Genomic DNA, 17,040 nt, shown 5'->3' with positions numbered 1-17,040 from the left:
TGTTTGGGGTTTTAGGCTGGGTTTCTGTACAGCACTTTGAGATTTCAGCTGATATACGAAGGGCTATATAAATAAATTTGATTTGATTTATACACCCAGTCATCCCATATACACCAAGTCAGCCCATATACACCAAGTCAGCTCATATAAAAACACCCAGTCAGCCCATATACACCCAGTCAGCCAATATACACTCAGTCAGCCCATATTCACCCAGTCAGCCCATATACACCCAGTCAGCCAATATACACTCAGTCAGCCCATATTCACCCAGTCAGCCCATATCCACTCAGTCAGCCCATATCCACCCAGTCAGCTCATATCCACCCAGTCAGCACATATCCACCCAGTCAACCCATATACACTCAGTCAGCTCATATACACTCAGTCAGCCCATATTCACTCAGTCAGCCCATATTCACCCAGTCAGCCCATATCCACTCAGTCAGCCCATATCCACCCAGTCAGCTCATATCCACCCAGTCAGCCCATATCCACCCAGTCAGCCCATATACACCCAGTCAGCCAATATACACTCAGTCAGCCCATATTCACCCAGTCAGCTCATATCCATCCAGTCAGCTCATATCCACCCAGTCAGCTCATATCCATCCAGTCAGCTCATATCCACCCAGTCAGCCCCTCTCCGGTCCCCTTCATGTCCATATGAATAGTCCAGGTTGATCTTATCTTAGGCTATATGGGACATTTATTAGGTAAGAGCAAAGAAATCACAGGAAGAAGAGGACAGCAGTGTGACAACAACAGCTACAACAGAGGAGGACTCTGACTGTGGGGTGGGGGAAGTATGTTCAGTATACAGTAACAATGATAATTCATAGAAAAACAGATGCACGGACTAACTCTCTGACATGACAGTTACTTACAGTATTGACTGTCTGGCCTGAGGGCTTCCATATACCATGGTCTTTATGTCGAATTTAAAAAACCACATGATGTTTCAATCAATATCAACAGGAAGAATATGTTGATCTTTAGTTATAATAACCTCTCTGGGGTTGTTGTGTTCTCCATGTAACCTTTACATTTAGGTTAGATATCATCACAACAGACAGACACAGAGATCCTCCATGTTAATGTAACACCACTATACCCATTGCCCTATATGCAGCACAGATACATTTATGTCATATAAACTGATTACACCTACTAATAATAATAGATGGATAATGGATCAATAACGGATCTACAGTGATTCTCCAATATATGGTGGGATTACGTGTCCATATTAGCACAGCCCCAGTCTCAGCAGGAGTTGTTTCACTTCTTCAGTATCCACTTGTCCAGTTGCTTGTTTCAATAGCTCTTGTTGTTTCAGGTTGTTGCAGGCTGATTCCTCTTCTAATGTGCAGGCGAGTCTTACATCATGATGTCACTATTCTGTCTATGAATCATTCCAGGTTTTCACAGTGGCACAGTCAACGTCAATCAGCTACTACCGTGACAACAATTCCAACTGGGACCTAGAGAACACATCACCTCTACACCCGTGACAAAGTTAGATGCTCTTTAGCGTCGACAAGCAAAAAGTAAACGGTGTGTACTTACAATATAGTGAAAGTAAAACAGTCAAAAAACAATAAGAAGCTCATAAAGTCACAGTGAAACATCTCTGTATATAGACAGTTACCTTAACCACACTACATAATGTTGACAACAGTCCAGAACGTCCAAGACAGTTCAACGTTCTAAAGGTCGTGGATTGGAGGTCCAGGAATCCAAAGTTCAAATGGCGAGTTGATATTTTCATGAGATATCTGGGTGGCAAGGCAACACACAGGAACAACCTCAGTTAAACTGGATCTATGGAGAGGAAAGGGACTATGGACAACCCTTGCATTGATACATGTACAGCATACATCTATTTACATTAAATCGATTTTTCTCAAATACACTCCAGAGTAATCTGGATAGAACATAAGGTTGGTTTCCCATACACAGAGAAAGCCTAGTCGTGTACTAAAAAGCATGCTAAGTGGTTCTTAGTCCGGGCCTAGGCTTAATCTGTGTCCGGGAAACTGGCATATATGGTTGAACATATTGACACTATTTCTTTAAATAGTCCTTGGTGACGGCCTCTAAGAAGTTGGGAGCAGACATGAGAATGGTGAAGGTGCCGACGATGGAGAAGAGAGTGAAGGCCACCAGACACAGTCTGTCCACCACGGCAGCAGCAAACTTCCACTCGCTGCAGATCGCCACTTCCTCATCCTGGTCCCTGAAGCGCTGGGCGATATACGACACCTCCTCCAGGATCTGAAGGACCTCCGGAGGAGGAGTAAAGATCAACCCCCTTCCTCCTCCTCCAGCACCTCCCCCTGGGGGCTCAGCCTCCTCGCAGGGGGTCCCTTGGGCCCGTCCCCCCAATGCCACGCCTGAATCGCTGGAGGGGGGGCAGCGGGGGCTCTCCACGGCATGGTAGCTGAAGTAGAGGCTCATGCTGCCGTTGGGGGTGCCGGTGGGGCATGTGGAGCAGGGGGCCTGGGAGAGGGGCGTGGTGAGGCCCGTCATGGTGCCCATGGGTCCCATCTCGATGGAGCTGGCGCTGGAGTGGTGCTGTGGAGTGTGGCGGTACTTGTAGCCTGTGGGTTTACGCTCCTCGCCTGGCTGTTTCATACGCAGGAACCAAGCACACCAGTTCAACAGCACTACCCTGACCTGGAGAGAGAGAGAGAGAGAGAGAGAGAGAGAGAGAGAGAGAGAGAGAGAGAGAGAGAGAGAGAGAGAGAGAGAGAGAGAGAGAGGGAGGGAGGGAGGGAGAGGGGGTTGAGACTACAACACACATATACACACAATGTGTGATGGTGGAAGACGATAACGTGTTGAGAATGACAATGATGACGACGATGAGGACGACGATGATGACAACAATGATGAGAATAAAGACGACAATGATGACGACGATGATGACAACAATGATGAGGATGAAGATGACAATGATGATGATGATGATGACAACAACGATGATTACGAAGATGACAATAATGAGGACGAAGACGACGATGATGACAACAACGATGAGGGTGAAGACGACGATGATGACGACGATGATGAGAACGAATACGACGATGATAACAACAACAATGACGATGATGACAACAACAATGATGACGATGATGACAACAATGATGAGGACAAAGATGACGACAATGATAACAATGATGAGGACGAAAGCGGCGACGACGACGACGATGATGACAACGATGAATACGAAGACGACGATGATAACAACAACGAGAATGATGAGGGATATGATGAAGATTGGGAGCGGGACTCACCCATCTGGGCATCTTGCCGCCCTGAGGGTCGTGGTGATGGAACTGCAGGACCAGAACAGTCACCACCACAGACAGACCTACTATCATCATGGTGCTTGCAAAGTACTGAGCTACAAAACACAAACCACAATCAGATCAAACATTAACACCGTGACATCATACATCACACAGACACTGACCAACAGAAGGGAGAGACGGTGCATCCAAAATGGCACTGGGCAGGGTCTGTTCAAAAGCAGCAAACTAAAGAAGGAATAGGTTGCCATTTAGGACACAGCCAGAGAGTCTTGTCTTCGTAGTTGTAGTGTGGTTTCAGTTGAATGTGTCTTTGTATATCAGTGGTTAATCAAGCAGCCTGATAATATAACACTTTGGTAAAACACCGACGAGGGTGGGGGCAAACACCGCCGAGGGTGGAGGCAAACACCACCGAGGGTGGAGGCAAACACCGCCGAGCTTAAGAGCTGACTCTTTGAGAGCACATCATGGATGTGTTCTCTCAGGGGAGGGACTGAAGGAAGGAAGGGAAGAAGGGAGGGAGGGAGGGAAGGGAACTCCACTCCACTCGAGCGTTAACCCCCTCCATCGCTCTGTTAGCAAACAACCGCTAAATGCTTCAGACATGAACAAACGCTAGCAGGAGGCTAGCAGGGCAAAGGGCACATGACCCACTGTGCGATCAGGGGTACAGGTTATCCCTGGTCGGTTTATGGGAAGGAGTAGGGATTTATATTTTCCAGAAAATCTACTAAGTTTCAATACTGGGAATAATTCATATTTATCACGGGAATCCCAGGAAATACCGCAAAAATCAGAAGTGGCCATTCAAAGCTGCACCATATTGCCGGCTTGGCTGTGGCACTATGTAAAGATTTCAGAGCAAATGAAACTGATATTTAGTAATGATAAAGTTACTATCGCCAATGACATTGCTATGAATTGCGAAACAGGTCATTCATAAATGCAGAGCATTATCATGTTCCTCAATTAATTCAGCACATTTCAGCAATAGGCTATCTCAACACAGAGCGCGCTCAGGGCACACGGAGCGCACATTTACATTTATATTTAAGTCATTTAGCAGACGCTCTTTTCCAGAGCGACTTACAAATTGGTGCATTCACCTTAAGATATCCAGTGGAACAACCACTTTACAATAGTGCATCTAAATCTTTCGGGGGGGGGTAGAAGGATTACTTTATCCTATCCCAGGTATTCCTTAAAGAGGTGGGGTTTCAGGTGTCTCCGGAAGGTGGTGATTGACTCCGCTGTCCTGGCGTCGTGAGGGAGCTTGTTCCACCATTGGGGTGCCAAAGCAGCGAACAGTTTTGACTGGACTGAGCGGGAGCTGTGCTTCCTCAGAGGTAGGGAGGCGAGCAGGCCAGAGGTGGATGAACGCAGTGCCCTTGTTTGGGTGTAGGGCCTGATCAGAGCCTGAAGGTACGGAGGTGCCGTTCCCCTCACAGCTCCGTAGGCAAGCACCATGGACTTGTAGCGGATGCGAGCTTCAACTGGAAGCCAGTGGAGAGAGCGGAGGAGCGGGGTGACGTGAGAGAACTTGGGAAGGTTGAACACCAGACGGGCTGTGGCGTTCTGGATGAGTTGTAGGGGTTTAATGGCACAGGCAGGGAGCCCAGCCAACAGCGAGTTGCAGTAATCCAGACGGGAGATGACAAGTGCCTGGACTAGGACCTGCGCCGCTTCCTGTGTGAGGCAGGGTCGTACTCTGCGAATGTTGTAGAGCATGAACCTACAGGATCGGGTCACCGCCTTGATGTTAGTGGAGAACGACAGGGTGTTGTCCAGGGTCACGCCAAGGTTCTTAGCACTCTGGGAGGAGGACACAAGGGAGTTGTCAACCGTGATGGCGAGATCATGGAACGGGCAGTCCTTCCCTGGGAGGAGGAGCAGCTCCGTCTTGCCGAGGTTCAGCTTGAGGTGGTGAGCCGTCATCCACACTGATATGTCTGCCAGACATGCAGAGATGCGATTCGCCACCTGGTTATCAGAAGGGGGAAAGGAGAAGATTAATTGTGTGTCGTCTGCGTAGCAATGATAGGAGAGACCATGTGAGGATATGACCGAGCCAAGTGACTTGGTGTATAGTGAGAATAGGAGAGGGCCTAGAACAGAGCCCTGGGGGACACCAGTGGTGAGAGCACGTGGTGCGGAGACAGATTCTCGCCACGCCACCTGGTAGGAGCGACCTGTCAGGTAGGACGCAATCCAAGCGTGGGCCGCGCCGGAGATGCCCAGCTCGGAGAGGGTGGAGAGGAGGATCTGATGGTTCACGGTATCAAAGGCAGCAGATAGGTCTAGAAGGATGAGAGCAGAGGAGAGAGAGTTAGCTTTAGCAGTGCGGAGAGCCTCCGTGACACAGAGAAGAGCAGTCTCAGTTGAATGCCTAGTCTTGAAACCTGACTGATTAGGATCATTCTGAGAGAGATAGCAGGAGAGCTGGCCAAGGACGGCACGTTCAAGAGTTTTGGAGAGAAAAGAAAGAAGGGATACTGGTCTGTAGTTGTTGATATCGGAGGGATCGAGTGTAGGTTTTTTCAGAAGGGGTGCAACTCTCGCTCTCTTGAAGACGGAAGGGACGTAGCCAGCGGTCAAGGATGAGTTGATGAGCGAGGTGAGGTAGGGGAGAAGGTCTCCGGAAATGGTCTGGAGAAGAGAGGAGGGGATAGGGTCAAGTGGGCAGGTTGTTGGGTGGCCGGCCGTCACGAGACGCGAGATTTCATCTGGAGAGAGAGGTGGAGAAAGAGGTCAAAGCACAGGGTAGGGCAGTGTGAGCAGGACCAGCGGTGTCGTTTTGCTTAGCAAACGAGGATCGGATGTCATCAGCCTTCTTTTCAAAATGGTTGACGAAGTCATCCGCAGAGAGAGAGGAGGGGGGGGAGGGGGAGGAGGATTCAGGAGGGAGGAGAAGGTAGCAAAGAGCTTCCTAGGGTTAGAGGCAGATGCTTGGAATTTAGAGTGGTAGAAAGTGGCTTTAGCAGCAGAGACAGAAGAGGAAAATGTAGAGAGGAGGGCGTGAAAGGATGCCAGGTCCGCAGGGAGGCGAGTTTTCCTCCATTTCCGCTCGGCTGCCCGGAGCCCTGTTCTGTGAGCTCGCAGTGAGTCGTCGAGCCACGGCGCAGGAGTGGAGGACCGAGCCGGCCTGGAGGATAGGGGACAGAGAAAATCGAAGGATGCAGAAAGGGAGGAGAGGAGGGTTGAGGAGGCAGAATCAGGAGATAGGTTGGAGAAGGTTTGAGCAGAGGGAAGAGATGATAGGATGGAAGAGGAGAGAGTAGCGGGAGAGAGAGAGCGAAGGTTGGGACGGCGCAAAACCATCCGAGTAGGGGCAGAGTGAGAAGTGTTGGATGAGAGCGAGAGGGAAAAGGATACAAGGTAGTGGTCGGAGACTTGGAGGGGAGTTGCAATGAGATTAGTGGAAGAACAGCATCTAGTAAAGATGTGGTCAAGCGTATTGCCTGCCTTGTGAGTAGGGGGGGAAGGTGAGAGGGTGAGGTCAAAGGAGGAGAGGAGTGGAAAGAAGGAGGCAGAGAGGAAAGAGTCAAAGGTAGACGTGGGGAGGTTAAAGTCACCCAGAACTGTGAGAGGTGAGCCATCCTCATGGAAGGAACTTATCAAGGCATCAAGCTCATTGATGAACTCTCCAAGGGAACCTGGAGGGCGATAAATGATAAGGATGTTAAGCTTGAAAGGGCTGGTAACTGTGACAGCATGGAATTCAAATGAGGAGATAGACAGATGGGTCAGGGGAGAAAGAGAGAATGTCCACTTGGGAGAGATGAGGATTCCAGTGCCACCACCCCGCTGGCTCGATGCTCTAGGGGTATGCGAGAACACGTAGGCGGACGAGGAGAGAGCAGTAGGAGTAGCAGTGTTATCTGTGGTAATCCATGTTTCCGTCAGCGCCAGGAAGTCTAGGGACTGGAGGGTAGCATAGGCTGAGATGAACTCAGCCTTGTTGGCCGCAGACCGGCAGTTCCAGAGGCTGCCGGAGACCTGGAACTCCACGTGGGTCGTGCGCGCTGGGACCACCAGGTTAGAGTGGCAGCGGCCACGCGGTGTGAAGCGTTTGTATGGCCTGTGCAGAGGGGAGAGAACAAGTGGACTACACGTCTCGAATGTTCAGAAAGTTAAGCTTACGTTGCGAAAATCTTATTGACTAAAGTGACGAAAATGCTAGCTAACTAACACAACACTACACTAATCAAGTCGTTCCGTTGTAATGTAATAGTTTCTACAGTGCTGCTAGTCGGTAGAGGTTGGCTATTATACAAAAGCAACTTTGTAGCTAGCTAACATAACATAACACTAATGAAGACGTTCCTTTGTAATGTATTTAGTTTCTACAATGCTGCTCGTCGGTAATATTTGGCTGGGTATGGAACAATGGCGTCGCGGGGGACGGAAATAGCTGGCTAGCTAACGTAGCTAACCTAGCTAGCCTCGATAATTACTAAACTACACAATTATCAAGCTATGACAAAGACAGCTATGTAGCTAGCTAGCTAACACTGCACTAGTCAAATCGTTCCGTTGTAATGTAATAGTTTCTACAGTGCTGCTAGTCGGTAGAGGTTGGCTATTATACAAAAGCAACTTTGTAGCTAGCTAACATAACACTAATCAAGACGTTCCTTTGTAACGTATTTAGTTTCTACAATGCTGCTCGTCGGTAATAGTTGGCTGGGTATGGAACAATGGCGTCGCGGGGGACGGAAATAGCTGGCTAGCTAACCTAGCTATTACTAAACTACACAATTATCAAGCTATTACAAAGACAGCTATGTAGCTAGCTAGCTAACACTGCACTAGTCAAATCGTTCCGTTGTAATGTAATAGTAATTACAGCGCTGCTAGTTGGTAGCGGTTGGCTAGCTAGCGGTGTTGACTAGCTAGCAGCTAGCAGGCAGCAGTGTTGACTACGTTAGGAGGAAGAAAAAATAGCTGGCCTCGATAATTACTCTAAACTACACAATTATCTTTGATAGCTAAGAAAAAAAATTGTTCAGATCAAACAAACCAAACCGTTGTAATGTAAAGAAGTGTAATATTACCTGTGGCGCGAAGCGAAATGCGACTGCTCGCGACTGCTCGCTCCCGTTGAGCGCACAACGAGTATAGCATTGTCGAATCATACACATTTTGTAACGGCAGTCAAACAAAAGTCAAAGGACCAAAGTTGCTAAGCTTTCTAGATAACCTACTTCAACAAATGACAAAATATCTCCTATACTTGGCAAAACCTAGTTGATGATTATACAGATAGCAGATCAGCTCATGAATAACAGAATAACAGAGACATGAAAAGTGGAAAGATACTGAGAACACAAAACATTAGGAACATTAGGAACACTCTTTCCATGACATAGACTGACAAGGTGAATACAGGTGAAAGCTATGACCCCCTATTGATGTCACTTGTTAAATCCACTTCAATCAGTGCAGATGAAGGGAAGGAGACAGGTTAAAGAAGGATTTTTAAGCCTTGAGATAATTAAGATATGGATTGTGTGTGTGCCATCTAGAGGGTGAATGGGTACGACAAAAGATTTAAGTGCATTTGAACGGGTAGTAGGTGCCAGGCGCACTGGTTTGTGTCAAGAACTGTAATGCTGCTGGGTTTTCATGCTCACCAGTTTCCAGTGTGTATCAAGAACGGCCCACCACCCAAAGGACACCCAGCGAACTTGACACAACTGTGGGAAGCATTGGAGTCAACATGGGCCAGCATCCCTGTGGAAAGCTTTTGACACCTTGTAGAGACCATGCCCCGATGAACTGAGGCTGTTCTGAGAGCAAAAGGGGAGGGGTGCATCGCAATATTAGGAAGGTGTTCTTAATGTTTTGTATACTCAGTGTAGTTTAAATATCAAGGTATCTTAACTTTTTAGGGTATAGGGGGCAGTATTTTTGATTTCGGATGAAAAGCGTACCCAGAGTAAATTGCCTAATACTCGGGCCCAGAGTCAAATATTTGCATATTATTAGTAGATTTGGATAGAAAACACTCTGAAGTTTCTAAAACTGTTTGAATGATGTCTGTGAGTATAACAAAACTCATATGGCAGGCAAAAACCTGAGACAAATCCAACCAGGAAGTGCGGAAATCTGAGAATTGTAGTTCTTCTTTTGAATCCCTATCGAAAGTACAGTGTCTGTGGGGTCACGTTGCACTTCCTACGGCTTCCATTGGCTGTCAACAGCCTTCAGAAAGTTTTCCATCCTTCTCCTGTTACTGGGCAGAGAATAGTAGCTCAGTCAATGAGTGGACTGCCTGAGGACAAAGGGCTTGGTGATGCGCGAGTCCGCCAGTGCGCCCCTCCTTCTTTTTCTTCTTGAATGAATACGCTATTGTCCGGTTGGAATATTATCGACGTTTTATGTTAAAAATACCCTAAGGATTGATTGTAAACAACGTTTGACATGTTTCTACGACCGGTAATGGAACATTTTGACTTTTCGTCTCTGGTACTGCGCTCGCCCATTATGCCTTTGGATAGTGATCTGAACGCACGAACAAAACAGAGGTATTTGGATATAAATATGGAGTATTTTGAACAAAACAAACATTTCTTGTGGAAGTAGGAGTCCTCGGAGTGCATTCTGACGAACATCAGCAAAGGTAAGAGAATATTTATAATACTAATTCAGAGTTTTGTTGATGCCAGAACTTGGCGGGTAGCTGTATAGCTTGCTTCGATGGCTGAGCTATGTACTCAGAATATTGAATAATGTGCTTTCTCTGTAAAGTTATTTTGAAATCTGACATAGCGGTTGCGTCAAGGAGTAGTGTATTTATAATTCTTTCAATAACTGTTGTCAATTTTATCAATGTTTATGATGAGTATTTTTGTAAATTGATGTGCACATTCACCGGAGGTTTTGGTGGGAATACATTTTCTGACCATCACGCACCAATGTAAAATGCTGTTTTTGGATATAAATATGAACTTTATCGAGCAAAACATACATGTATTGTATAACATGAAGTCCTATGAGTGCCATCTGATGAAGATCATCAAAGGTTAGTGAATATTTTAGCTGTACTTTTGGTTTTTCTGATGCATGTCCTTGCTTGGAAAATGGCTGTGTGGATTTTCTTGTGAAGTTTATGTCCTAACATAATAAAATTTTATGCTTTGGCCGTAAAGCCTTTTTGAAATCGGACAATGTGGTTAGATTAACGAGAGTCTTATCTTTAAAATGGTGTAAAATAGTTGATTGTTTGAGAAAATGATATTATGAGATTTTTGCTGTTTTGTATTGTCACGTCCCACCTTGCCCAGAGAAGTTAAAGGGGGACTAGGGGGTCTATGTAAAGCTGAAGCATTACAGATTCCGCGATAGAAATGTCAGTGGTGTGAAGTACTTAAGTAAAAATACTTGATAGCACTAGTTAAGTCGTTTTTGGGGGTACCTGTACTTTACTTTACTATTTATATTTTTGAAAACTTTTACTTTTACTTCACTACATTCCTAAAGAAAATGCTGTACTTTTTCCTCCATACACTTACCCTGACACCCAAAATTACTCGTTACATTTTGAATGCTTAGCAGGACAGGAAAATGGTCTAATTCACACACTTATCAAGAGAACATCCCTGGTCACCCCTACTGCCTCTGATCTAGCAGACTCACTAAACCCATGCTTCGTTTGTAAATTATGTCTGAGTGTTGGAACGTGCCCCTGGCTATCCATAAATAAATAAATAAAACTAGAAAATGGTGTCGTCTGGTTTACTTAACATAAAGAATTTGAAATCATTTATACTTTTACTTTTGATACTTAAGTATATTTTAGCAATTACATTTACTTTTGATACTTAAGTATATTTAAAACCAAATACTTTTTGACTTTTACTCAAGCAGGAATTTTACTGGGTGACTTTCACCTTTACTTGAGTCATTTTCTATTAAGGTATCTTTACTTTTACTCAAGTATGACAATTGGGCACTACCGTGAATGCAGTCTCCGTAAATGCAGTCTCCGTGAATGCAGTCTCCGTGAATGCAGTCTCCTCATACTGTTTGCTGATCACACATTCTCTACCGAAGCTCTCATAAGGGCACCAAGTACGAGACAGTGCAGAGAAGCCCAGGAAATGTTACAGCGGTATTTTGACATGCATAGGCGAGAGATGTGCTTTGATAATTCAACCTATGGATTACAGAATAGAGTTAGGAATTTTCATGTGAGACAGGAGTCAGGATTTAGGGTTTCAGTAGGATTGGGACTGGATAGGAAAATAGCCTAGGATTTAGGACAGGAGAAACCTATGTAGTGAACTGTTCATAGACCTATCAAATCTGAAGAGTCACAGTGACAGCTCAAAGAGGCACAGGTTATTTTAGATAAAGGCTTCCATGCGACAACCTGTTTGGATAATGTGCTATTTTATTTTTCGTTAATCTGCTGCTGCGCATGTTGTGTATTTTGTGGAATTGCATTAGTGCCACATTGGAGAACATTAGCGCCACATCCCGGGATCCCGGTTGCCCGTGTTAATCCCTAGGAAGGAGTACTGAAGAAGAGGAGGAAATGGAGAAGACAGAGGAAGAGTATGGTGAAGAGGAGGAGCAGCAGGAAGAGGAGGAAAACACTGAAGTAGAACAAAAATGAAAGATGATAAGTATGAGAAAGAGGAGGTTGAGACAGGAAAAGAGTGGGATTCTAATTAGGAGGAAGAGTTGGATGAAGAAACCAGATAAGAGCCCTGCCAGAGGGTGTAATCCAGCAGAGTGGAGGTGGGAAGTGCAGAGATGCCCCTACATAGTGCTGACTAACACTGCCCTTCACTTATAATTCTACACAGCCCATGCCCATCTGAGCCTGTCAGCATCTTCACACACACACACACACACACACACACACACACACACACACACACACACACACACACACACACACACACACACACACACACACACACACACACACACACACACAAAGAGATAGAGCGGTATTGATACATAATAAACACAACTAATGGAGCATTTCTCAGTAAAAGACACGCTCTGTTACACTAACTCAACTGAGACACACACATACACACAGTCTATGGTGCTAGTTCAATAGCGATAACACAAAAGCACACACACACACATATTTACATAATTAACAAATGTATTACTATTTTTGCAGGATTATACATAGAAACTGCACATGTGTACAGGTACACACACACACACACACACACACACACACACACACACACACACACACACACACACACACACACACACACACACACACTCCTCCCAGGCCTCCACTCCATGAAAGTGATGTGATGGGCTGAACTTGTGAGCACTATCATGAGTGTCTCATCACAGCAACGGAATCCTTTGAACTTCTCTCTCTCAGAACGTTACCCACTAAAGGTTACTCATCTCACACCACCCATCCATCTATCAATCCTGCCTTCTATTCTGCTCTTCTTCCTCTCCTCACAGGGAGCCTGGCTTGTCACGACCCACTAATAATGTTGCCAGTATCATCCTCATTGTCAGCCTGTTCCAACACCATCCTGCTCAAACATGACATCAGGGTATTGAGACTGACATTAAAGACATGTACAGTGAATTCAGAAGGTATTCATAGACCTTGACTTTTTCCACAGCCTCATTTTGAAATTGATTAAATCGTTTTTTCCCCCTGATCAATCTACACAGGATACCCAATAATGACAAAGCAAAAATAGTTTTTTGAGAAATATTAGCTAATTTATAAAAATAAATAAACGAAATATTTAATTTAGTACTTTGTTGAAGCACCTTCGGCAGCGATTACAGCCCCGAGTCTTCTTGGGTATGACGCTACAAGCTTGGCAAACCTGTATTTGGGGAGTTTCTCCCATTATTCTCTGCAGATCCTCTCAAGCTCTTTTAGGTTGGATGGGAAGCGTCTCTGCACAGCTATTTTCAGGTCTAGGAGCAGGTTTTCATCAAGGATCTCTCTGTACTTTGCTCCATTCATCTTTCCCTCGATCCTGATTAGTCTCCCAGTCTATGCTGCTGAAAAACATCCCCACAGCATGATGCTGTCACCACCATGCTTCACCGTAAGGATGGTGCCAGTTTTCCTCCAGACATAATGCTTGGCATTCAGGCCATCGAGTTCATTCTTGGTTTCATCAGGCCAAACAATCTTGTGCCTCATGGTCTGAGAGTCCTTTAGATACCTTTTGGCAAACTCCAAGTGGCTGTCATGTGCCTTTTACTGTGTAGTGGCTTCCGTCTGGCCACTCTACCATAAAGGCCTGATTGGTGGAGTGCTGCAGAGATGGTTGTCCTTCTGGAAGGTTCTCCCATCTCCACAGAGGAACTCTGGAGCTCTGTCAGAGTGACCATCGGGTTCTTGGTCACCCTGACCTAGGCCCTTCTCCCCCGACTGCTCAGTTTGGCTGGGCGACCAGCTTTAGGAAGAGTCTTGATGTTTCCAAACTTCTTCCATTTAAGAATGATGGAGGCCACTGTGTTCTTGGGGACTAGAGGTCGACCGATTAATCGGAATGGCCGATTAATTAGGGCCGATTTCAAGTTTACATAACAATCGGTAATCGGCATTTTTGGCAACCGATTTGCCGATTTTTAAATTATTTTGATATATATATATATATATTTTTTTTTTTACACCTTTATTTAACTAGGCAAGTCAGATTAAGAACACATTCTTATTTACAATGACGGCCTAGAAACGGGGGTTAACTGCCTTGTTCAGGGGGGATTGGTTTTTGCAACCTTCGGTTACCAGTCCAACGCTCTAACCACCTGCCTTACATTGCACTCCACAAGGATTAACAGGCTGACTACCTGTAACGCGAGGGCAGCAAAAAGCAAAGGTAAGTTGCTAGCTAGCATTAGACTCATAAAAAACTATCAATCTTAACATAATCACTAGTTTACTACACATGGTTGATGATATTACTAGTTTATCTAACGTGTCCTGCGTTGCATATGATCGATGCGGTGCCTGTTCATTTTCATTGAATCACAGCCTACTTCGACAAACCGGTGTTGATTTAACAAGCGCATTTGCGAAAAAAGTACTGCCATTGCACCAATGTACCTAACCATAAACATCAATGCCTAACAGGAATATTTAGACTTAGTCACCCGTTAGATAAAATACGGAACGGTTCCGTATGTCACTGAAAGAAAAAAACTTTTGTTTTCGAGATGATAGTTTCCAGATTCGACCATATTAATGACCCAAGGCTCGTATTTCTGTGTGTTTATTATATTATAATTAAGTCTATGATTTGATAGAGCAGTCTGACTGAGCGGTGGTAGGCAGCAGCAGGCTCGTAAGCATTCATTCAAACAGCCCTTCGCTGTGCTTCAAGCATTGCGTTGTTTATGACTTCAACCTGGGTGGGTATAATTTGTGGAACGTTCCAACGGGAATCTATTCCAAAAACTTCGTAAATAACAAGGTTTCCAAAAAACAACGCATACAAAGTTGTATAGCGGCAGAATAAGATACCGGGTAGGGAGTGGTCTATTTCATTGCATTTTTCACTCATCACGTTTATTCCGAAAAATGTCTGTCCTCACATGTCTGTTTGCCTATGGACAAACATTAAGAATAAGCTACGTGGTGAGTTGATGCCTATTCGGCAGCTAGTTAGCTAGGTTTGTATGCGTTGCTACTTTGTATGCGTTGTTGGTTGGCAACCTTTTACTTTTTTGGAACAGATTCCTGTTGGAACGTTCCACAAATTATACCCAGCCCTTCAAGCCTATCGAATCCCAAGATTAGGCTGGTGTAACCGATGTGAAATGGCTAGCTAGTTAGCCGGGTGCACGCTAATAGCGTTTCAAACGTCACTCTCTCTGAGACTTGGAGTAGTTTTTTCCCTTCCTCTGCATGGGTAAAGCTGCTTCGAGGGTGGCTGTTGTCGATGTGTTCCTGGGTTGAGCCCAGGTAGGAGCGAGGAGAGGGACGGAAGCTATACTGTTACACTGGCAATACTAAAGTGCCTATAAGAACATCCAATAGTCAAAGGTATATTAAATACAAATCGTATAGAGAGAAATAGTCCTATAATTCCTATAATAATATAATAACTACAACCTAAAACTTCTTACCTAGGAATATTGAAGACTCATGTTAAAAGGAACCACTAGCTTTCATATGTTCCCATGTTCTGAGCAAGGCACTTAAACATTAGCTTTCTTACATGGCACATATTGCACTTTTACTTTCTTCTCCAACACTTTGTTTTGCATTATTTAAACCAAATTGAACATGTTTCATTATTTATTTGAGGCTAAATTGATTTTATTGATGTATTATATTAAGTTAAAATAAGTGTTCATTCAGTGTTGTTGTAATTGTTATTACTACAAAGAAAAAAATAATAATCGGTCGATTAATCGGCAGTGGCTTTTTTGGGCATCCAATAATCGGTATCGGCATTGAAAAATCATAATCGGTCGACCTCTATTGGGGACCTTTTTTTGGTACCTTTCTCCAAGTCTGTGCCTCGACACACTTCTGTCTTGGAGCTCTACGTACAATTCCTTTGACCTCATGGCTTGGTTTTTGCTCTGACATGCACTGTCAACTGTGCCTTTCCAAATCATGTCCAATCAATTGAATTTACCACAGGTGGACTTCAATCAAGTTGTAGAAACATCTCGAGGATGATCAATGGAAACAGGATGCACCTGAGCTCAATTTCGAGTCTCATAGCAAAGGGTCTGAATACTTATGTAAATAAGGTATTTCTGTTTTTTATTTTTTATAAACTTGCAAAAATGTCTAAAAACCTGTCTTCGCTTTGTCATAGTGGGGTATTGTGTGTAGATTGATGAGGGTAAAAATAATTTCATCAATTTTAGAATAAGGCTGTAATTTAACAAAATGTGGAAAAAGTCAAGGGGTCTGAATACCTTCCAAATGCACCGTATACAGCTAGTCAAACTAAACCTAGCCAGGCCATGAGAGGATAACAGACTGTACTGACATATCACAATAATGCAAGGTTTACACACACACACACACACACACACACACACACTCTCTCTCTGGCTTAACATTCACTAACGCACAGCCAATCAAACCAAACCATAAGAGGAAAGAAGATCATGTATAATAAACACGTGCACACACACACACACACACACACACACACACACACACACACACACACACACACACACACACACACACACACACACACACACACACACACACACACACACACACACACACACACACACACACACACACACACACAGAACCCACCGATGAGAGGCACAGAGTCTGAGGTGGCAGGCATGATCTCAGCAACCAGTAGCATGAAGACTGTTAGAGAGAGCAGGACTGTGATACCTGGAGAGAGAGAGAGAGTCATCTGAAATAATTATTGGAATACGTTACGCTAGTGATCAGTTATAACCTCTTGGCTAAACCAATTTGTTACACTGGTGGTTTCTCTGACATGTTCGAGGCAAGTTACCAATTGGAAGCGATTACAGTTAACTGCTCCCCCTTTGATATCTATTACCGTAATTTCCGGACTATAAGCCGCAACTTTTTTCCCACGCTTTGAACCTCGCGGCTTAAACAATGCTAATATATGGATTTTTCCCGCTTTCCATTTTTTTTTCTCCAAAAAACACATTCTGTGACGTGCTCAGTTTTTTGGCGGCATGAAGCTTTCATTAGACCAATGAAATTGCCGAACGGGTTAAGGTCAAACAACTTTTTTGTTTACTG

General features: G+C 44.6%; 1 protein-coding gene across 2 annotated transcripts in view; it reads right to left on the bottom strand.

The window, feature by feature from the left end:
* Positions 1 to 691: 691 nt before the first annotated feature.
* Positions 692 to 17,040, bottom strand: part of LOC115172121 (neuronal acetylcholine receptor subunit alpha-7) — a 77,871-nt gene continuing 61,522 nt past the window's right edge. For both annotated transcript variants that reach the window (XM_029729302.1, XM_029729304.1), the window contains 3 exons: positions 16,567 to 16,653; positions 3,300 to 3,409; positions 692 to 2,679 (listed from right to left, as the gene is read on the bottom strand). In XM_029729302.1, coding sequence (XP_029585162.1) covers positions 2,068 to 2,679; positions 3,300 to 3,409; positions 16,567 to 16,653 — 809 coding nt within the window. In that variant the 3' untranslated portion in view covers positions 692 to 2,067. The remainder of the gene's footprint in view (positions 2,680 to 3,299; positions 3,410 to 16,566; positions 16,654 to 17,040) is intronic.

Source organism: Salmo trutta, chromosome 3 (assembly GCF_901001165.1).
Source record: "Salmo trutta chromosome 3, fSalTru1.1, whole genome shotgun sequence".
Taxonomy (NCBI): domain Eukaryota; kingdom Metazoa; phylum Chordata; class Actinopteri; order Salmoniformes; family Salmonidae; genus Salmo; species Salmo trutta.
The sequence above is the reverse complement of the archived record's forward strand: the minus strand, read 5'-3'. Positions and strand labels throughout refer to the sequence as shown.